The following is a 24,707-nucleotide window of genomic DNA, read 5'->3' on the forward strand; positions in this document are numbered from 1 at the left end:
TATCATTTGAAAGTAGAGTTCAAAATTGAAAAATACACCAGTTTGGCCAACAGCCCGAGGGAAACCAACTTCTAGGTCAAGGTTCTTGCCATAGAGGTTGGAGCCAGAGGTTTTGAGGGCAAATCTGCTTATGATTTCATGAAACAACTCTCTGTCTCTGGGAAGAACAGGATCAAAGCCCTAAAGGCAATATCAGAAACAGTGGATCAGTGTTCCAGCTGGAGCTGGTCGAGGAGAAATAAAAATGACCACCATACCGTTTGAGGGTAATATGTTTGTATTTTAACACTAAGGGAAATAACTTTGAGTGAGTCATGGTGGTAGCATTGACACTGTTGACATTTCACTGATTCCATGACTACCAATATTATTTCTTATTTAAATATAAGCTTGAAAGCAGAATCAGTGGAGAAGTGTTCCAACTAGATCAAATCTCCATGCAGTTTAAATACGTAAATCTCTGATAGCTAGAATGCATCAGTAGAAGGGAACCCAGGGATCATCCTGTATGTGGCTGGTCCCCCTAGAGTGCAAGAAGTTAGGGTCCAAAACTCTTGCTTGACAGGGATTTCTTCCCTGAAGATCTGCTGTCTGGCTCTCCTGAAAGTTTTTTTTTACTCCTGTCTCTGCCTCTAATGGGTCCTTTGGCCACTGCTTTATTACTACTGCCAAACTCAATTACATACTACATAATGCTCTCTCTTATCTCCCTGATCCTTTGGTACTTCAGGTCAACTAAATGACAAGTGCTCTACTATTTCTCTACTAATTATCCCTAGCAGTGTGTATGCATCACAGCTCATTTATCAGAAACAGCAAAGTCAGTAACAAAAGCCATCCTCCACATCCTCACAAAGCACAAATTCAATGATCCAATTCAACCATCCAAACTATGAGGAATGCTTTCATACATCATACTTTTTACAAGCTATCTTAGCTCTCAAATTGCAGATAATTTATTTGCTCCATTATCAAAAGGATCTGTACCAACTTTCGGAATCCCCCTTTCCTACACTTCTAAACCATGGTGAACTTGTGAATACTACGACAAGAGAAAAACTCCACCTTCGCTGTCCAGGTTGCATCCAACTTCAAGCTACACACATTCAGAAAATATTCATAATTATCCCCTTCTACTCCACTATGCATACACATACACCAAATATGAAAGTACATCTGGTTGCTTTAAACAAACAAGACCACCAGCTCTGGCAATGTTCCTTCTACTTATATTACTTCAAATATTTCCCTTGAGATTTAACCTCCATAGTCACAAATTTTTTAATCTCTCTGTCAACAGCTTTATATCCCAATCTTTGAAAATACACTACAATGTGTTCCATTAGCAAGAACAACCCTTATAACTCTGCCAACTATCATCCTATTGCACCCACTTCCAACATCTCACAGGTAATAAAGACAACCATTAATGAAATTCTCCAGCAACTTGAATGTCTCTCACTCCTCAATAATCACTTTTACAGGTTTCATAAAGTTGGATATATTGAGGACCTACAATCTTACATCACTCTTAGTAGTCTAAGTTTTTGCTCAACAGAAACTTAATGAAAATAACGATGGCCCTCAGCAGCATCAAATTTTTCAATTTTAATTGTATCAGGTATGTGAATCTCCTATCCAATCCTATCAACTCTGATGTCTTCAGTATTTGGTTCTATCCACCAGTCTTTCTTCTATACTTTCTATCCCTTCAAAGCCATACTTACCATCACTTGCAACAACATCTATTCCTTCTTAACCTTCAGCACCTAAGAGTTCATTCGCGTACCAAATCTGTATAGACTACATGAAAAAGACCTTGAAAACACATCGTTCAACAGGGTCATGTTATTTTTTTTTTAAACAAAAAATGAAAAAAAAATCACTATATATATCAAGAAAACAGCATTACATTCATCACATTTCACCACCACTAAACATACATCCAGAGCTCTTATGACTTCTACAAATACTCACAGTATTTCACCGTACCTAAGGATCTTTTTTGGCAATTGCATGCAAAAATTGCATTTAAATGACTAGCCCTTCTCTTCAGAGATACAAAAATACTAATGACAATTAGCCTTCTGCAAAGTTCAGGTTAAATCCATAATGGAATACCACTGCTACACAGACATTCAAGACTACATCCAAAGAATGACCTCTCAACTGTTTGGTATAAAGTCACTCATAGATACATTCCAGTTTCTTTTCCACACATGTGCTGTCTCCTCTCTCTGCCATTTTTTAGGTAGAAATACCTGTCATAATCAATTTTTTTCCCCATGGGAAAATTTAAGTTCAACACGAAAATTTTATCAGAAATCTTATCAGTTATATAGTACACCTACTTTTCTCACAGTATGACATGTATTCATATCTAGGTTCACTGGGTTACAATCATGTCTTATCGTGAATACAATAAGCACTTATTACACGTCTAGAACTGTCTTGTCAATTCATTATTTACTTTTTAGTGGAAAGTGGGTTATACATCATTAGATGTACACCTGACTTTCCTATATAAAATTAGAAATATGAACGGAACGCTGAACTCCAGACTATCAACATAACAACATTTATTTAAGGTGGAAAATATACATCTTTAATCTTGTTTGTTGAGACGTCTTCGGTGTGTGTGAGCATGGTTGTTGGGACGTTGGTATGTAGATGTGAACGAGCTGTCTAGCGTAAGTTCGAAAGATGGAGAGAGACAGCTAAACACGTCCTTGCTCAATCGCTGGCCAGCAAGAAAAAGAGACAGAATGAAGCGGGAAAGCTTGGTTGTTGAATTCCACGCATGCGTGAGACTACGCATGTGCACGCGTTACTACAGGGCTCCCCTCGCCAGTGTGGAACGCACGATAATATTATTTTTTTTTTGTTGGAACGCCTGAGGCAGGATGGCCACTGAAAACCACCCACAAGATGTAGCACAAACACACACAAAGAAAAATGAAAAAAATGTATGTGCACTCGTGAGAACATGCATGCAATGTACAAATGAAAGAAAATGTGTGAGTGCACAAGTGTATGTGTGAGTGAAAACACAGAACATATTAAAAGTGTCTGTAGAGAAAAAATCCAGTTCGTATAAGAGTTACACAAGATTATAGTATGTCCATACGCAGGAAGTTGTGGTCCGTGAGCAGAGCTGTAGTTGAACGTCGGATGCTAGTTGTGACCGGTTACCTGGTACGGAATCTATATATATAAAAATGAGAATGTGTGTGTGTGTGTGAATCCCTAAAACTCGAGAACTACGCAACCAATTTCATTCAAAATTTACACATGCCTTACTTAGGGTTCCAGTTGTGTTTTAGTCAAAAATTGTTTTTAACTTCTTGCAGAAATCGAGCACACGGCAACATAATATCTCCTCCACTATTTAAGTATTACGTGTCAAAAGTGAAACAAAAACACTCATGTCAAATACTTTCACTTTAAAAATGAAACTATTCCACTAACTGAAACAATCACATTTCGATACTGTAATGACAGATACTTTCAGAGAGAGAGAGAAAGAGAGAGATGTATATGTAGACGTATATGTATATATATATATATATATATATATATATATATATATATAGTTTTAGGGAAAATAACCAATTTTCAAGAACTCATCGATGAAAATCCACTATCACATATATCTATAAGGCTCAATTTAATTTTAATTTTTTATAAATTGATTTTACCTGTAATTTTGGATTTTGTCCCTAATATTATTATATATATATATATATATATATATATATATATATATATATATATATATATATATATATATATATATATATATATATATATATATATATATATATATATATATATATATATAGATCAATATGCATACATGTATATGTATACATATGTGTAGATGTATATATATAGATGTACATGTAATATGTACACATATATACATATATACATGCATACAGATATCTATACATATATACACCCATCACACACACATACACACACATTAGTCATTTGTTTTCTTATCCAAAACTACGTCAAAAGTACTGAATGGATCTTTATGAAATTTGGAAATTATATTCTATGCATAACGGCCATAACTCCCATGAAAATTCATATATTTTTGATGTTGATGAAATTTTAACCCGAACATAACAGATGAGCATTATTTAGAAAATGATGTCACACGTTATCGAGGCTACCATTCTTTCTGAATGTGCAAAAGGGGATGACGTCTTTATTCCAAGAATTCCTCTTACTCCTTCAGGAGCAGACATTCCTTTTACATTCAGAAGACTACATTTCTCCCTTCGTGTGACTTTTGCCATGTCCATAAACAAATCTCAGGGTCAAACACTGTCTGTAGCTGGTCTTCTCTTGGAAGAGCCCTGCATTTCACATGGACAACTGTATGTTGGCTGCTCAAGAATGGGCAGCAAAAAAAACCTATTTGTATATACTCCACAAGGGAAAACAAGGAACATTGTTTACAACGATGTGTTATAATCACAACGGCAAGAAAGTATGTACATGATCACCTTCTTTTACGAAACTTCATTGACTTTCATATATTTATATTGATATACATATATAAACGTGTGTTTGGGTGCGTGTGTGTATATACATCTCTATATATAAAGATGATGCGTAGTCTAGACGGCGTTTTTAGATTTCATTATTCTCTTTAACCCGGGCAACGCCGGGTATTTCTGCTAGTATTCTATAAAAGTTACACAAGGAAATTTGGAATGTTACTACGCAGAAAGTCGTGGTCAGTGAGCAGAGCTATAGTTGAGCGTCGGATGCTAGTTGAGACCTGTTACCTGGTATTAAATATCCAAGTCGGCTAGCTCTGACTGTTGTGCGTGAGTGGATAAATTCCACTCCACAGTGAAGATAAAACCGAGTGTGTTTATATGGTGTGTCCCTGGTGGTGGGGTTGTTGGCGCACGACATTGTGGTAGACAGTACATTGATGGAGAAAACGTCGGCGCAGGAACTGCTATAGCCGTGTTCTGTATGTGTAGTGGTAATGATGTTGACGGTGGTAATGATGTCCAGTTTTACAGTTTGTAAGAACGACCGTGCGAACTCATAAAAGGAGAAATGGTGACGAATGGAAAAACAGAGGACTCCTTTTATTTAAACGTGTCACAAGGTCGAACGCAAAATATATATCAAAGATGATATACAAATAATTATGTTATACTACGATAACATAAATAGCCAGTAATGAGACGATAGAAAAGACAACCGTATGAAATGAATAACAAGAGGTATTTAGTGTGGCATAAAAGATGTATGTGTATGTGAGAGTGTGAATGCGACATATAAGAACATAATAAAAGACAGGCCGTCTATATGTATGTGAGATATTACAGCAGATAGAAAGTCAGTACACGTGAGAGTTTTATACCAAGTTCTTGAGTACACAATTGGAAGTATCGCAGGCTGTAATTCTTGTCTGTTTATTATCGTGGTGAAGCTAAGTCACCTAACAGAATCGAAGAGAGAGATTTGCCGCGGTGGTTTAGTTCGGTGTACATAGTAAGTCGTGTTGACTATGGTTGGAGATGTTGGTGGTCATCGTTGCTTGGTAGTTCAGTCTCCATGGCCGCATTTGTTCTTTAGTCGGGGTCACCAGTTATAGGTTGGTAGTCCAGAATCCATGGCCGCGTTTGTTTCTTAGTCGGGGTCACCACTTTAGTGGAAAGTGGGTTATACATCATTAGATGTACACCTGACTTTCCTATATAAAATTAGAAATATGAACGGAACGCTGAACTCCAGACTATCAACATAACAACATTTATTTAAGGTGGAAAATATACATCTTTAATCTTGTTTGTTGAGACGTCTTCGGTGTGTGTGAGCATGGTTGTTGGGACGTTGGTATGTAGACGTGAGCGAGCTGTCTAGCGTAAGTTCGAAAGATGGAGAGAGACAGCTAAACACGTCCTTGCTCAATCGCTGGCCAGCAAGAAAAAGAGACAGAATGAAGCGGGAAAGCTTGGTTGTTGAATTCCACGCATGCGTGAGACTACGCATGCGCACGGCGTTACTACAGGGCTCCCCTCGGCAGTGTGGAACGCACGATAATATATGTTTTTTGTTGGAACGCCTGAGGCAGAATGGCCACTGAAAACCACCCACAAGATGTAGCACAAACACACACAAGGAAAAAATGAAAGAAATGAATGTGCACTCGTGAGAACATGCATGCAATGTACAAATGAAAGAAAATGTGTGAGTGAAAACACAGAACATATTAAAAGTGTCTGTAGAGAAAAAATCCAAATTCAAATTTGTTCACTTTGAAATCTACACGAGAACAAATTAGTTGCAGGTTTTTCACTATGGCTTCTGCATATCCCAGTGTAAATGGAATTAATCACCGCGACATTGCCATCGCCACCGCAACAACAGCAGATAGTATTCACTGGCTCAAGACATACGGATTGTTAAATACTAAAACAATATGTCCCTCTTGTGGAGCTAGCATGAGGGAAGTAGCCAAAAACAATTTGTCAGATGGTATGATATGGTCATGTGGAAGGCCTTGTAGAAAAATGATTTACATTAGAAAGGGAACATTTCTAGATAATAGCAAATTGAAATGCGAGCAAATTATAGATATATTATATTATTGGGCAAAGGGAGATTTAGCTAAGTATTTAGGCCAGGAATGTCGTATAGCAAATGTAGCTGTAACAGATTGGAGGAATTACTGCCGTGATGTATGTGCAGAGTATTATATTGCGCAAAATATTAAGTTAGGCGGACCAAACCGAATAGTGGAGATAGATGAAAGTACGTTTGTTAGAAGAAAATATAATATTGGCCATCGGGTTAAAACGCAGTGGGTGTTTGGTGCTTTAGAAAGAGACACGAGAAGATGTGTTTTGGTGGCAGTGGAAGACCGGTCATCAGATACCCTTTTAGAAATTATACAAGAGCGGATATTACCAGGAACAACAACAATTTCTGACCTCTGGCGTTCATATAATACACTAAACCAGCTAGGATATAGACATTTAACCGTGAACCATTCAATAAATTTTGTTGATCCGGTTACATTTGCCACAACAAATCACATCGAATGCCTATGGAAACATGCCAAGAACAGGAACAAAAGAGAAAATGGGACAGCCCGGAATTTACTGTAAACACATCTAATAGAATTCATGTGGCGTTATGAATTCAAGGACGAGATCTTCCAGAAGTTATTGGAACAAATTCGACACCTATATCCATGCGTTTGAAACATTACAGAGTATAAGTATCTACGAAGCATAAGTATCACATTTATTTTTAAACTTAACTTCAAACTTCATTTGTTTTCTATTTTGATAAATTCTCTCTGTTGAAAATTATATTTTTATATTTTAAATAATTTGCAATTTCAGGAAATATGTTTTTATATTAAATTTGTGTTTTCTAATAAGGTGGACGAGTGATTGATAGATAGATAGATAGTAGACAGATATCAGTAAGTAAGTAAGCCAAAGTATCAACTCAAACCAGCAGGCAGACAGACAGACGGACACACAGATAGCTAAGCAGGCAGACAGGCCAGCAGCAGGCATGCAAGGCAGACAGGCAAGCAGGCTGACAGGCCAGCAACAGGCATGCATGCAGACAGGCAGACAGACAGATACTTCACTAGCAGTGAGCACTTTCACTTCTGATAGCTAATAGCATGACAGTGCATAGTTGGCATTTCTGTATCGTCATTTGATCTAATAACACCATACCAGTTTGCAGTTGTTGGTTGGAAAATAACTCATTTCTCAAAGAGCAAACACAAGGAATTTCAGAATGTATAAACAACCTACATGTTATGAAGTTGTTGTGAGTAAACCGGTAAGAAAATTTGTAATGCATCTCAATTTGAGTGTGTATGTATCTGTGTCAGCATGTGAGTGCTTGCATATGTATCTGCTTGCCTTTGTTATTGTGTATTATTTGTGTCTTTTACATTTCATAAACTTGTATTTCATTTTGTGTAATGTGTACACAAGTTAATCATTCCTTTAAACACTACTAGCAGTATAACCCGGCGCTGCTCGGGATTAAGCTAGGATTATTAAATGATTAAGTCCTTTATTTCAAACCAAAATAAGTAACATCGACATCAGATTTGAGCGAAATCCGTTGAAATTGGTTTGGCTGAAAATGGTTTGCTGGCAATTTGATTGGGAAATCCCATAAGGAATCAGTTTATTGGTTATTTTCACTTATTGACTCTTTTCTTAAATGTTGCATTAGAGATCTGCATAGGAGAAGGTTGATCTGAAGGTTTGCATTGGGGATCTGGATTGGAGTAACTTAGGAAAGCTTACCAACAACCTTAATCAAAAAATAAGGAGCCTGTCCCTTCTATGTTAACTCTAACCCTAACCCTAACTCTGACCCTAAAACCTTAACCCTAACCCTAATCCTAACCGTAACACCCTAGTGGAAATCGTGCGGGTGTTAATCTGAAAAATTACCAAACCCTTTTTGTGGTCCGAAAAACGGGTTGGGGGGGGGGGGGTGACTGACAAATTCTTACATACGTTTTTGTTTCATAGTTGTGAAATATAAACAAAACTCTTTCGCTCCCAAAGTAGTATATGTGCGTATGTGTGAGAGTGAGAGGGGGGGGGGGAGACTGATGAACGATTTAAAATAAATATATTTGAATTGTGTGAGAAAGTATATATAATCTTATAGAATATAGTGTCTTTCAAAAACATCTTATATTTGAAACTATATCTCATGTTTAAGAAAAAAAAATGCATTTTACTGTCTTCCTTAGCTACATTTTCTTTCGTAATACGCTTTGTCTCCCTCTTCCACTTGTTCGTTCCTTTTTTTTTTTTTGTTAGACGCTTGTCTTGGTGAGAGAAAAACTTTTTTCCTTAGCCGCTTTGTCTCCCTCTTCCACTTTTCATTTTTTTTTTTTTAGACGCTTGGCAAACACTGTTTCCTCCCCTTGTCACAAACACACTATTTCTTTCTTTCTCTCTTTTTCTTTCTCTCTCTCTTTCTTTCTTTCTGTCTCTTTCTTTCTTTCTCCCTCTCTTTCTTTCTTTCTCTCTCTCTCCTTCACGCGCAGATTTGACTTCGCCATGTCAACAAACTTCAAAATTGGTAAAAGTTTATCGATTTTTACAGCTATACGCGGGTGCCTCTGTGAGAAAAAGTTGACAAAAACACAGCTAGGGTCATGAACAATGTCCTAAAATTGGAGCGACATGCGTGCTAATTTGTGGACGTGCATAACCCACATCACGTACACACACACACACACACACACAAACATCTTGTGTTTCATAGATATTGATTTACTAACTGAATACCAACCAATGGGTAGTTCTTGGGTGTCTTTAGCAAAATTCATTCTGATTTAGGTTACTGTATATATATATAAAAATGAGAACGTGTGTCTGTCTGTCTGTGTGTGTGTGTGTGTATTAGTCAAAAAAATTTCTTACGGCAACATAATATCTCCTCCACTATTTAAGTATTACGTGTCAAAAGTGAAACAAAAACACTCATGTCAAATACTTTCACTTTAAAAATGAAACTATTCCACTAACTGAAACAATCAAATTTCGATACTGTAATGACAGATACGTTCAGAGAAAGAGAAAGAGAGAGAGAGAGAGAGAGAGAGAGAGAGAGAGAGAGAGAGAGAGAGATGTATATGTACACGTTATTCCTCTAACTGAAACAATCACATTTCGATACTGTAATGACAGATACTTTCAGAGCGAGAGAGAGAGAGAGAGAGAGAGATGTATATGTATATATATAGATGTATATGTACACGTATATGTATAGATATAGATATATAGATATAGATCTATAAGCATACATGTATATGTATACATATGTGTAGATGTATATATATAGATGTATATATATAGATGTACATGTAATATGTACACATATATACATATATATACATGCATACAGATATCTATACATATATACACCCATCACACACATACACATGGACACAAACACACACATTAGTCATTTGTTTTCTTATCCAAAACTACGTCAAAAGTACTGAATGGATCTTTATGAAATTTGGAAATTACATTCTATGCATAACGGCCATAACTCCCATGAAAATTCATATATTTTTGATGTTGATGAAATTTTAACCCGAACATACAGATGAGCATTATTTGTAATTCAACGGTACAACAGTGTAAGACTACCCTTTCAGATATACTTACATTGTGATTTCTGCAATGTGGTGCATAAATTGTCAAGTAAATGAGACGCATCTTTGCCTCCACTGATTCACTTGCAAAGTGTTGAGTAAAATTATTTCGTTGCAGACCTCCTTTGAGTCTTTTTATTATCACTGCGACACACATAGTCCCCAGTTGGTAACATTGATTTTAAGGCCTTCCCAGATGAGAGACTGGTTGTTCTAAGACATTTATCGATTGTAAATTTTGTCTGCAATTTGGAAATTATATTCTATGCATAACGGCCATAACTCCCATGAAAATTCATATATTTTTGATGTTGATGAAATTTTAACCCGAACATAACAGATGAGCACTGTATGTAGCTGGTCTTCTCTTGGAAGAGCCCCGCTTCTCACATGGACAACTCTATGTTGGCTGCTCAAGAGTGGGCAGCAAAAAAAAAACCTATTTGCATATGCTCCACAAGGGAAAACAAGGAACATTGTTTACAACGAGGTGTTATAATCACAACAGCAAGAAAGTATGTACATGATCATCTTCTTTTACGAAACTTCATTGACTTTCATATATTTATATTGATATACATATATATACGTGTGTTTGGGTGCGTGTGTGTGTGTATATATATATCTATATATAAAGATGAGAATGTGTGTCTGTCTGTCTGTGTGTCTGTGTGAATCCCTAAAACTCGAGAATGACACAACTCTCTTTTACAAACCCAGTGAAAATACATATATTTCATATGTCAAAAAAATTCAAGCAATACATATAACACCAAATTTAAAAACATTCCCAACAATTCCACAATCCCCAACTTCCAGAGCTATTGAAGAAACTGTTATCATCAACTGACCAAGATTCCTAACATTTGCAAAACAAAATTAGACAATACGACGCTGTACTACAGATGACATCATTTGGAACCACAAGAGATTTAACTGAGGCAGCATTCATCCAAACTTTCAAGATCCAACCTCAGATTTATCATCGCATTGTCTCTCTACTACCTCTGTCAAATGAATCACCAAACTTGGCCTTTCATTATTTATAATCTGTACCTGTTTGTTTGGTTACGAAATAAAATACACAAAACGTGTTTCTGAATTACGTGTATTTACTTTATATACATATGAGTTGAAAACTTTCTTCTAGCATTCCACTTAATATCTATGTTCCATGCTGGCATGGATTGGAGAGTTATTAATGTAGAAATATGGTATCGTAGCTACTAACAGTTGAGGGTTGCGTTGTCTAGACGGCGTTTTTAGATTTCATTATTCTCTTTAACCCTGGCAACGCCGGGTATTTCTGCTAGTTGTTTATATAAATCCAACAAATATTTTTCTTGCAAACAGCAATCTACAGATATTTAAAGTGATCATCAACTACATTATTATGAATCAAGGAAGACCTTCAAATATTATGGCAAATCCCTTCTTCATCTAACTGACTTGTTAAAAAGGTACAACTTTTCCAGAAAAGTCCTAAACAAAAGTCCCATGTTGTCTTCTCTGCCAACCGGCGCAGGAACTGCTATAGCCGTGTTCTGTATGTGTAGTGGTAATGATGTTGACGGTGGTAATGATGTCCAGTTTTACAGTTTGTAAGAACGACCGTGCGAACTCATAAAAGGAGAAATGGTGACGAATGGAAAAACAGAGGACTCCTTTTATTTAAACGTGTCACAAGGTCGAACGCAAAATATATATCAAAGATGATATACAAATAATTATGTTATACTACGATAACATAAATAGCCAGTAATGAGACGATAGAAAAGACAACCGTATGAAATGAATAACAAGAGGTATTTAGTGTGGCATAAAAGATGTATGTGTATGTGAGAGTGTGAATGCGACATATAAGAACATAATAAAAGACAGGCCGTCTATATGTATGTGAGATATTACAGCAGATAGAAAGTCAGTACACGTGAGAGTTTTATACCAAGTTCTTGAGTACACAATTGGAAGTATCGCAGGCTGTAATTCTTGTCTGTTTATTATCGTGGTGAAGCTAAGTCACCTAACAGAATCGAAGAGAGAGATTTGCCGCGGTGGTTTAGTTCGGTGTACATAGTAAGTCGTGTTGACTATGGTTGGAGATGTTGGTGGTCATCGTTGCTTGGTAGTTCAGTCTCCATGGCCGCATTTGTTCTTTAGTCGGGGTCACCAGTTATAGGTTGGTAGTCCAGAATCCATGGCCGCGTTTGTTTCTTAGTCGGGGTCACCACTTTAGTGGAAAGTGGGTTATACATCATTAGATGTACACCTGACTTTCCTATATAAAATTAGAAATATGAACGGAACGCTGAACTCCAGACTATCAACATAACAACATTTATTTAAGGTGGAAAATATACATCTTTAATCTTGTTTGTTGAGACGTCTTCGGTGTGTGTGAGCATGGTTGTTGGGACGTTGGTATGTAGACGTGAGCGAGCTGTCTAGCGTAAGTTCGAAAGATGGAGAGAGACAGCTAAACACGTCCTTGCTCAATCGCTGGCCAGCAAGAAAAAGAGACAGAATGAAGCGGGAAAGCTTGGTTGTTGAATTCCACGCATGCGTGAGACTACGCATGCGCACGGCGTTACTACAGGGCTCCCCTCGGCAGTGTGGAACGCACGATAATATATGTTTTTTGTTGGAACGCCTGAGGCAGAATGGCCACTGAAAACCACCCACAAGATGTAGCACAAACACACACAAGGAAAAATGAAAGAAATGAATGTGCACTCGTGAGAACATGCATGCAATGTACAAATGAAAGAAAATGTGTGAGTGAAAACACAGAACATATTAAAAGTGTCTGTAGAGAAAAAATCCAAATTCAAATTTGTTCACTTTGAAATCTACACGAGAACAAATTAGTTGCAGGTTTTTCACTATGGCTTCTGCATATCCCAGTGTAAATGGAATTAATCACCGCGACATTGCCATCGCCACCGCAACAACAGCAGATAGTATTCACTGGCTCAAGACATACGGATTGTTAAATACTAAAACAATATGTCCCTCTTGTGGAGCTAGCATGAGGGAAGTAGCCAAAAACAATTTGTCAGATGGTATGATATGGTCATGTGGAAGGCCTTGTAGAAAAATGATTTACATTAGAAAGGGAACATTTCTAGATAATAGCAAATTGAAATGCGAGCAAATTATAGATATATTATATTATTGGGCAAAGGGAGATTTAGCTAAGTATTTAGGCCAGGAATGTCGTATAGCAAATGTAGCTGTAACAGATTGGAGGAATTACTGCCGTGATGTATGTGCAGAGTATTATATTGCGCAAAATATTAAGTTAGGCGGACCAAACCGAATAGTGGAGATAGATGAAAGTACGTTTGTTAGAAGAAAATATAATATTGGCCATCGGGTTAAAACGCAGTGGGTGTTTGGTGCTTTAGAAAGAGACACGAGAAGATGTGTTTTGGTGGCAGTGGAAGACCGGTCATCAGATACCCTTTTAGAAATTATACAAGAGCGGATATTACCAGGAACAACAACAATTTCTGACCTCTGGCGTTCATATAATACACTAAACCAGCTAGGATATAGACATTTAACCGTGAACCATTCAATAAATTTTGTTGATCCGGTTACATTTGCCACAACAAATCACATCGAATGCCTATGGAAACATGCCAAGAACAGGAACAAAAGAGAAAATGGGACAGCCCGGAATTTACTGTAAACACATCTAATAGAATTCATGTGGCGTTATGAATTCAAGGACGAGATCTTCCAGAAGTTATTGGAACAAATTCGACACCTATATCCATGCGTTTGAAACATTACAGAGTATAAGTATCTACGAAGCATAAGTATCACATTTATTTTTAAACTTAACTTCAAACTTCATTTGTTTTCTATTTTGATAAATTCTCTCTGTTGAAAATTATGTTTTTATATTTTAAATAATTTGCAATTTCAGGAAATATGTTTTTATATTAAATTTGTGTTTTCTAATAAGGTGGACGAGTGATTGATAGATAGATAGATAGTAGACAGATATCAGTAAGTAAGTAAGCCAAAGTATCAACTCAAACCAGCAGGCAGACAGACAGACGGACACACAGATAGCTAAGCAGGCAGACAGGCCAGCAGCAGGCATGCAAGGCAGACAGGCAAGCAGGCTGACAGGCCAGCAACAGGCATGCATGCAGACAGGCAGACAAACAGATACTTCACTAGCAGTGAGCACTTTCACTTCTGATAGCTAATAGCATGACAGTGCATAGTTGGCATTTCTGTATCGTCATTTGATCTAATAACACCATACCAGTTTGCAGTTGTTGGTTGGAAAATAACTCATTTCTCAAAGAGCAAACACAAGGAATTTCAGAATGTATAAACAACCTACATGTTATGAAGTTGTTGTGAGTAAACCGGTAAGAAAATTTGTAATGCATCTCAATTTGAGTGTGTATGTATCTGTGTCAGCATGTGAGTGCTTGCATATGTATCTGCTTGCCTTTGTTATTGTGTATTATTTGTGTCTTTTACATTTCATAAACTTGTATTTCATTTTGTGTAATGTGTACACAAGTTAATCATTCCTTTAAACACTACTAGCAGTATAACCCGGCGCTGCTCGGGATTAAGCTAGGATTATTAAATGATTAAGTCCTTTATTTCAAACCAAAATAAGTAACATCGACATCAGATTTGAGCGAAATCCGTTGAAATTGGTTTGGCTGAAAATGGTTTGCTGGCAATTTGATTGGGAAATCCCATAAGGAATCAGTTTATTGGTTATTTTCACTTATTGACTCTTTTCTTAAATGTTGCATTAGAGATCTGCATAGGAGAAGGTTGATCTGAAGGTTTGCATTGGGGATCTGGATTGGAGTAACTTAGGAAAGCTTACCAACAACCTTAATCAAAAAATAAGGAGCCTGTCCCTTCTATGTTAACTCTAACCCTAACCCTAACTCTGACCCTAAAACCTTAACCCTAACCCTAATCCTAACCGTAACACCCTAGTGGAAATCGTGCGGGTGTTAATCTGAAAAATTACCAAACCCTTTTTGTGGTCCGAAAAACGGGTTGGGGGGGGGGGTGACTGACAAATTCTTACATACGTTTTTGTTTCATAGTTGTGAAATATAAACAAAACTCTTTCGCTCCCAAAGTAGTATATGTGCGTATGTGTGAGAGTGAGAGGGGGGGGGAGACTGATGAACGATTTAAAATAAATATATTTGAATTGTGTGAGAAAGTATATATAATCTTATAGAATATAGTGTCTTTCAAAAACATCTTAGATTTGAAACTATATCTCATGTTTAAGAAAAAAAAATGCATTTTACTGTCTTCCTTAGCTACATTTTCTTTCGTAATACGCTTTGTCTCCCTCTTCCACTTGTTCGTTCCTTTTTTTTTTTTTGTTAGACGCTTGTCTTGGTGAGAGAAAAACTTTTTTCCTTAGCCGCTTTGTCTCCCTCTTCCACTTTTCATTTTTTTTTTTTTAGACGCTTGGCAAACACTGTTTCCTCCCCTTGTCACAAACACACTATTTCTTTCTTTCTCTCTTTTTCTTTCTCTCTCTCTTTCTTTCTTTCTGTCTCTTTCTTTCTTTCTCCCTCTCTTTCTTTCTTTCTCTCTCTCTCCTTCACGCGCGTACGCGCAGATTTGACTTCGCCATGTCAACAAACTTCAAAATTGGTAAAAGTTTATCGATTTTTACAGCTATACGCGGGTGCCTCTGTGAGAAAAAGTTGACAAAAACACAGCTAGGGTCATGAACAATGTCCTAAAATTGGAGCGACATGCGTGCTAATTTGTGGACGTGCATAACCCACATCACGTACACACACACACACACACACACAAACATCTTGTGTTTCATAGATATTGATTTACTAACTGAATACCAACCAATGGGTAGTTCTTGGGTGTCTTTAGCAAAATTCATTCTGATTTAGGTTACTGTATATATATATAAAAATGAGAACGTGTGTCTGTCTGTCTGTGTGTGTGTGTGTGTATTAGTCAAAAAAATTTCTTACGGCAACATAATATCTCCTCCACTATTTAAGTATTACGTGTCAAAAGTGAAACAAAAACACTCATGTCAAATACTTTCACTTTAAAAATGAAACTATTCCACTAACTGAAACAATCAAATTTCGATACTGTAATGACAGATACGTTCAGAGAAAGAGAAAGAGAGAGAGAGAGAGAGAGAGAGAGAGAGAGAGAGAGATGTATATGTACACGTTATTCCTCTAACTGAAACAATCACATTTCGATACTGTAATGACAGATACTTTCAGAGCGAGAGAGAGAGAGAGAGAGAGATGTATATGTATATATATAGATGTATATGTACACGTATATGTATAGATATAGATATATAGATATAGATCTATAAGCATACATGTATATGTATACATATGTGTAGATGTATATATATAGATGTATATATATAGATGTACATGTAATATGTACACATATATACATATATATACATGCATACAGATATCTATACATATATACACCCATCACACACATACACATGGACACAAACACACACATTAGTCATTTGTTTTCTTATCCAAAACTACGTCAAAAGTACTGAATGGATCTTTATGAAATTTGGAAATTACATTCTATGCATAACGGCCATAACTCCCATGAAAATTCATATATTTTTGATGTTGATGAAATTTTAACCCGAACATACAGATGAGCATTATTTGTAATTCAACGGTACAACAGTGTAAGACTACCCTTTCAGATATACTTACATTGTGATTTCTGCAATGTGGTGCATAAATTGTCAAGTAAATGAGACGCATCTTTGCCTCCACTGATTCACTTGCAAAGTGTTGAGTAAAATTATTTCGTTGCAGACCTCCTTTGAGTCTTTTTATTATCACTGCGACACACATAGTCCCCAGTTGGTAACATTGATTTTAAGGCCTTCCCAGATGAGAGACTGGTTGTTCTAAGACATTTATCGATTGTAAATTTTGTCTGCAATTTGGAAATTATATTCTATGCATAACGGCCATAACTCCCATGAAAATTCATATATTTTTGATGTTGATGAAATTTTAACCCGAACATAACAGATGAGCACTGTATGTAGCTGGTCTTCTCTTGGAAGAGCCCCGCTTCTCACATGGACAACTCTATGTTGGCTGCTCAAGAGTGGGCAGCAAAAAAAAAACCTATTTGCATATGCTCCACAAGGGAAAACAAGGAACATTGTTTACAACGAGGTGTTATAATCACAACAGCAAGAAAGTATGTACATGATCATCTTCTTTTACGAAACTTCATTGACTTTCATATATTTATATTGATATACATATATATACGTGTGTTTGGGTGCGTGTGTGTGTGTATATATATATCTATATATAAAGATGAGAATGTGTGTCTGTCTGTCTGTGTGTCTGTGTGAATCCCTAAAACTCGAGAATGACACAACTCTCTTTTACAAACCCAGTGAAAATACATATATTTCATATGTCAAAAAAATTCAAGCAATACATATAACACCAAATTTAAAAACATTCCCAACAATTCCACAATCCCCAACTTCCAGAGCTATTGAAGAAACTGTTATCATCAACTGACCAAGATTCCTAACATTTGCAAAACAAAATTAGACAATACGACGCTGTACTACAGATGACATCATTTGGAACCACAAGAGATTTAACTGAGGCAGCATTCATCCAAACTTTCAAGATCCAACCTCAGATTTATCATCGCATTGTCTCTCTACTACCTCTGTCAAATGAATCACCAAACTTGGCCTTTCATTATTTATAATCTGTACCTGTTTGTTTGGTTACGAAATAAAATACACAAAACGTGTTTCTGAATTACGTGTATTTACTTTATATACATATGAGTTGAAAACTTTCTTCTAGCATTCCACTTAATATCTATGTTCCATGCTGGCATGGATTGGAGAGTTATTAATGTAGAAATATGGTATCGTAGCTACTAACAGTTGAGGGTTGCGTTGTCTAGACGGCGTTTTTAGATTTCATTATTCTCTTTAACCCTGGCAACGCCGGGTATTTCTGCTAGTTGTTTATATAAATCCAACAAATATTTTTCTTGCAAACAGCAATCTACAGATATTTAAAGTGATCATCAACTACATTATTATGAATCAAGGAAGACCTTCAAATATTATGGCAAATCCCTTCTTCATCTAACTGACTTGTTAAAAAGGTACAACTTTTCCAGAAAAGTCCTAAACAAAAGTCCCATGTTGTCTTCTCTGCCAACCGGCGCAGGAACTGCTATAGCCGTGTTCTGTATGTGTAGTGGTAATGATGTTGACGGTGGTAATGATGTCCAGTTTTACAGTTTGTAAGAACGACCGTGCGAACTCATAAAAGGAGAAATGGTGACGAATGGAAAAACAGAGGACTCCTTTTATTTAAACGTGTCACAAGGTCGAACGCAAAATATATATCAAAGATGATATACAAATAATTATGTTATACTACGATAACATAAATAGCCAGTAATGAGACGATAGAAAAGACAACCGTATGAAATGAATAACAAGAGGTATTTAGTGTGGCATAAAAGATGTATGTGTATGTGAGAGTGTGAATGCGACATATAAGAACATAATAAAAGACAGGCCGTCTATATGTATGTGAGATATTACAGCAGATAGAAAGTCAGTACACGTGAGAGTTTTATACCAAGTTCTTGAGTACACAATTGGAAGTATCGCAGGCTGTAATTCTTGTCTGTTTATTATCGTGGTGAAGCTAAGTCACCTAACAGAATCGAAGAGAGAGATTTGCCGCGGTGGTTTAGTTCGGTGTACATAGTAAGTCGTGTTGACTATGGTTGGAGATGTTGGTGGTCATCGTTGCTTGGTAGTTCAGTCTCCATGGCCGCATTTGTTCTTTAGTCGGGGTCACCAGTTATAGGTTGGTAGTCCAGAATCCATGGCCGCGTTTGTTGCTTAGTCGGGGTCACCACTTTAGTGGAAAGTGGGTTATACATCATTAGATGTACACCTGACTTTCCTATATAAAATTAGAAATATGAACGGAACGCTGAACTCCAGACTATCAACATAACAACATTTATTTAAGGTGGAAAATATACATCTTTAATCTTGTTTGTTGAGACGTCTTCGGTGTGTGTGAGCATGGTTGTTGGGACGTTGGTATGTAGACGTGAGCGAGCTGTCTAGCGTAAGTTCGAAAGATGGAGAGAGACAGCTAAACACGTCCTTGCTCAATCGCTGGCCAGCAAGAAAAAGAGACAGAATGAAGCGGGAAAGCTTGGTTGTTGAATTCCACGCATGCGTGAGACTACGCATGCGCACGGCGTTACTACAGGGCTCCCCTCGGCAGTGTGGAACGCACGATAATATATGTTTTTTGTTGGAACGCCTGAGGCAGAATGGCCACTGAAAACCACCCACAAGATGTAGCACAAACACACACAAGGAAAAATGAAAGAAATGAATGTGCACTCGTGAGAACATGCATGCAATGTACAAATGAAAGAAAATGTGTGAGTGAAAACACAGAACATATTAAAAGTGTCTGTAGAGAAAAAATCCAAATTCAAATTTGTTCACTTTGAAATCTACACGAGAACAAATTAGTTGCAGGTTTTTCACTATGGCTTCTGCATATCCCAGTGTAAATGGAATTAATCACCGCGACATTGCCATCGCCACCGCAACAACAGCAGATAGTATTCACTGGCTCAAGACATACGGATTGTTAAATACTAAAACAATATGTCCCTCTTGTGGAGCTAGCATGAGGGAAGTAGCCAAAAACAATTTGTCAGATGGTATGATATGGTCATGTGGAAGGCCTTGTAGAAAAATGATTTACATTAGAAAGGGAACATTTCTAGATAATAGCAAATTGAAATGCGAGCAAATTATAGATATATTATATTATTGGGCAAAGGGAGATTTAGCTAAGTATTTAGGCCAGGAATGTCGTATAGCAAATGTAGCTGTAACAGATTGGAGGAATTACTGCCGTGATGTATGTGCAGAGTATTATATTGCGCAAAATATTAAGTTAGGCGGACCAAACCGAATAGTGGAGATAGATGAAAGTACGTTTGTTAGAAGAAAATATAATATTGGCCATCGGGTTAAAACGCAGTGGGTGTTTGGTGCTTTAGAAAGAGACACGAGAAGATGTGTTTTGGTGGCAGTGGAAGACCGGTCATCAGATACCCTTTTAGAAATTATACAAGAGCGGATATTACCAGGAACAACAACAATTTCTGACCTCTGGCGTTCATATAATACACTAAACCAGCTAGGATATAGACATTTAACCGTGAACCATTCAATAAATTTTGTTGATCCGGTTACATTTGCCACAACAAATCACATCGAATGCCTATGGAAACATGCCAAGAACAGGAACAAAAGAGAAAATGGGACAGCCCGGAATTTACTGTAAACACATCTAATAGAATTCATGTGGCGTTATGAATTCAAGGACGAGATCTTCCAGAAGTTATTGGAACAAATTCGACACCTATATCCATGCGTTTGAAACATTACAGAGTATAAGTATCTACGAAGCATAAGTATCACATTTATTTTTAAACTTAACTTCAAACTTCATTTGTTTTCTATTTTGATAAATTCTCTCTGTTGAAAATTATATTTTTATATTTTAAATAATTTGCAATTTCAGGAAATATGTTTTTATATTAAATTTGTGTTTTCTAATAAGGTGGACGAGTGATTGATAGATAGATAGATAGTAGACAGATATCAGTAAGTAAGTAAGCCAAAGTATCAACTCAAACCAGCAGGCAGACAGACAGACGGACACACAGATAGCTAAGCAGGCAGACAGGCCAGCAGCAGGCATGCAAGGCAGACAGGCAAGCAGGCTGACAGGCCAGCAACAGGCATGCATGCAGACAGGCAGACAGACAGATACTTCACTAGCAGTGAGCACTTTCACTTCTGATAGCTAATAGCATGACAGTGCATAGTTGGCATTTCTGTATCGTCATTTGATCTAATAACACCATACCAGTTTGCAGTTGTTGGTTGGAAAATAACTCATTTCTCAAAGAGCAAACACAAGGAATTTCAGAATGTATAAACAACCTACATGTTATGAAGTTGTTGTGAGTAAACCGGTAAGAAAATTTGTAATGCATCTCAATTTGAGTGTGTATGTATCTGTGTCAGCATGTGAGTGCTTGCATATGTATCTGCTTGCCTTTGTTATTGTGTATTATTTGTGTCTTTTACATTTCATAAACTTGTATTTCATTTTGTGTAATGTGTACACAAGTTAATCATTCCTTTAAACACTACTAGCAGTATAACCCGGCGCTGCTCGGGATTAAGCTAGGATTATTAAATGATTAAGTCCTTTATTTCAAACCAAAATAAGTAACATCGACATCAGATTTGAGCGAAATCCGTTGAAATTGGTTTGGCTGAAAATGGTTTGCTGGCAATTTGATTGGGAAATCCCATAAGGAATCAGTTTATTGGTTATTTTCACTTATTGACTCTTTTCTTAAATGTTGCATTAGAGATCTGCATAGGAGAAGGTTGATCTGAAGGTTTGCATTGGGGATCTGGATTGGAGTAACTTAGGAAAGCTTACCAACAACCTTAATCAAAAAATAAGGAGCCTGTCCCTTCTATGTTAACTCTAACCCTAACCCTAACTCTGACCCTAAAACCTTAACCCTAACCCTAATCCTAACCGTAACACCCTAGTGGAAATCGTGCGGGTGTTAATCTGAAAAATTACCAAACCCTTTTTGTGGTCCGAAAAACGGGTTGGGGGGGGGGTGACTGACAAATTCTTACATACGTTTTTGTTTCATAGTTGTGAAATATAAACAAAACTCTTTCGCTCCCAAAGTAGTATATGTGCGTATGTGTGAGAGTGAGAGGGGGGGGGGAGACTGATGAACGATTTAAAATAAATATATTTGAATTGTGTGAGAAAGTATATATAATCTTATAGAATATAGTGTCTTTCAAAAACATCTTATATTTGAAACTATATCTCATGTTTAAGAAAAAAAAATGCATTTTACTGTCTTCCTTAGCTACATTTTCTTTCGTAATACGCTTTGTCTCCCTCTTCCACTTGTTCGTTCCTTTTTTTTTTTTTGTTAGACGCTTGTCTTGGTGAGAGAAAAACTTTTTTCCTTAGCCGCTTTGTCTCCCTCTTCCACTTTTCATTTTTTTTTTTTTAGACGCTTGGCAAACACTGTTTCCTCCCCTTGTCACAAACACACTATTTCTTTCTTTCTCTCTTTTTCTTTCTCTCTCTCTTTCTTTCTTTCTGTCTCTTTCTTTCTTTCTCCCTCTCTTTCTTTCTTTCTCTCTCTCTCCTTCACGCGCGTACGCGCAGATTTGACTTCGCCATGTCAACAAACTTCAAAATTGGTAAAAGTTTATCGATTTTTACAGCTATACGCGGGTGCCTCTGTGAGAAAAAGTTGACAAAAACACAGCTAGGGTCATGAACAATGTCCTAAAATTGGAGCGACATGCGTGCTAATTTGTGGACGTGCATAACCCACATCACGTACACACACACACACACACACACACAAACATCTTGTGTTTCATAGATATTGATTTACTAACTGAATACCAACCAATGGGTAGTTCTTGGGTGTCTTTAGCAAAATTCATTCTGATTTAGGTTACTGTATATATATATAAAAATGAGAACGTGTGTCTGTCTGTCTGTGTGTGTGTGTGTGTATTAGTCAAAAAAATTTCTTACGGCAACATAATATCTCCTCCACTATTTAAGTATTACGTGTCAAAAGTGAAACAAAAACACTCATGTCAAATACTTTCACTTTAAAAATGAAACTATTCCACTAACTGAAACAATCACATTTCGATACTGTAATGACAGATACGTTCAGAGAAAGAGAAAGAGAGAGAGAGAGAGAGAGATGTATATGTACACGTTATTCCTCTAACTGAAACAATCACATTTCGATACTGTAATGACAGATACTTTCAGAGCGAGAGAGAGAGAGAGAGAGAGAGAGATGTATATGTATATATATAGATGTATATGTACACGTATATGTATAGATATAGATATATAGATATAGATCTATAAGCATACATGTATATGTATACATATGTGTAGATGTATATATATAGATGTATATATATAGATGTACATGTAATATGTACACATATATACATATATATACATGCATACAGATATCTATACATATATACACCCATCACACACATACACATGGACACAAACACACACATTAGTCATTTGTTTTCTTATCCAAAACTACGTCAAAAGTACTGAATGGATCTTTATGAAATTTGGAAATTACATTCTATGCATAACGGCCATAACTCCCATGAAAATTCATATATTTTTGATGTTGATGAAATTTTAACCCGAACATACAGATGAGCATTATTTGTAATTCAACGGTACAACAGTGTAAGACTACCCTTTCAGATATACTTACATTGTGATTTCTGCAATGTGGTGCATAAATTGTCAAGTAAATGAGACGCATCTTTGCCTCCACTGATTCACTTGCAAAGTGTTGAGTAAAATTATTTCGTTGCAGACCTCCTTTGAGTCTTTTTATTATCACTGCGACACACATAGTCCCCAGTTGGTAACATTGATTTTAAGGCCTTCCCAGATGAGAGACTGGTTGTTCTAAGACATTTATCGATTGTAAATTTTGTCTGCAATTTGGAAATTATATTCTATGCATAACGGCCATAACTCCCATGAAAATTCATATATTTTTGATGTTGATGAAATTTTAACCCGAACATAACAGATGAGCACTGTATGTAGCTGGTCTTCTCTTGGAAGAGCCCCGCTTCTCACATGGACAACTCTATGTTGGCTGCTCAAGAGTGGGCAGCAAAAAAAAAAACCTATTTGCATATGCTCCACAAGGGAAAACAAGGAACATTGTTTACAACGAGGTGTTATAATCACAACAGCAAGAAAGTATGTACATGATCATCTTCTTTTACGAAACTTCATTGACTTTCATATATTTATATTGATATACATATATATACGTGTGTTTGGGTGCGTGTGTGTGTGTATATATATATCTATATATAAAGATGAGAATGTGTGTCTGTCTGTCTGTGTGTCTGTGTGAATCCCTAAAACTCGAGAATGACACAACTCTCTTTTACAAACCCAGTGAAAATACATATATTTCATATGTCAAAAAAATTCAAGCAATACATATAACACCAAATTTAAAAACATTCCCAACAATTCCACAATCCCCAACTTCCAGAGCTATTGAAGAAACTGTTATCATCAACTGACCAAGATTCCTAACATTTGCAAAACAAAATTAGACAATACGACGCTGTACTACAGATGACATCATTTGGAACCACAAGAGATTTAACTGAGGCAGCATTCATCCAAACTTTCAAGATCCAACCTCAGATTTATCATCGCATTGTCTCTCTACTACCTCTGTCAAATGAATCACCAAACTTGGCCTTTCATTA

The 24,707-nt window shown here is 36.6% G+C and overlaps 1 protein-coding gene and 3 pseudogenes across 4 annotated transcripts in view; all 4 read left to right on the forward strand.

Moving 5' to 3' along the window:
* The first annotated feature begins 6,335 nt into the window (after positions 1-6,335).
* On the forward strand, positions 6,336-11,292 carry LOC149133243 (male abnormal protein mab-31-like; annotated as a pseudogene). The gene has a single exon (XR_016243635.1). The product of XR_016243635.1 is annotated as a male abnormal protein mab-31-like (transcript).
* Positions 11,293-13,082: 1,790 nt separating this feature from the next.
* Positions 13,083-18,031, forward strand: LOC149133244 (male abnormal protein mab-31-like; annotated as a pseudogene). Its single transcript, XR_016243634.1, has one exon. The product of XR_016243634.1 is annotated as a male abnormal protein mab-31-like (transcript).
* A 1,719-nt stretch (positions 18,032-19,750) lies between these two features.
* Positions 19,751-20,779, forward strand: LOC149133245 (male abnormal protein mab-31-like; annotated as a pseudogene). The gene has a single exon (XR_016243636.1). The product of XR_016243636.1 is annotated as a male abnormal protein mab-31-like (transcript).
* A 224-nt stretch (positions 20,780-21,003) lies between these two features.
* The window catches only part of LOC106880823 (galectin-4), a 154,367-nt gene continuing 150,663 nt past the window's right edge, over positions 21,004-24,707 (forward strand). Inside the window, exon 1 of the mRNA XM_089359804.1 lies at positions 21,004-21,328. Coding sequence (XP_089215930.1) covers positions 21,284-21,328 — 45 coding nt within the window. The 5' untranslated portion in view covers positions 21,004-21,283. The remainder of the gene's footprint in view (positions 21,329-24,707) is intronic.

The sequence above is a fragment of the Octopus bimaculoides genome, chromosome 11 (assembly GCF_046866305.1).
Source record: "Octopus bimaculoides isolate indiv1 chromosome 11, ASM4686630v1, whole genome shotgun sequence".
In the NCBI taxonomy this organism is placed as follows: domain Eukaryota; kingdom Metazoa; phylum Mollusca; class Cephalopoda; order Octopoda; family Octopodidae; genus Octopus; species Octopus bimaculoides.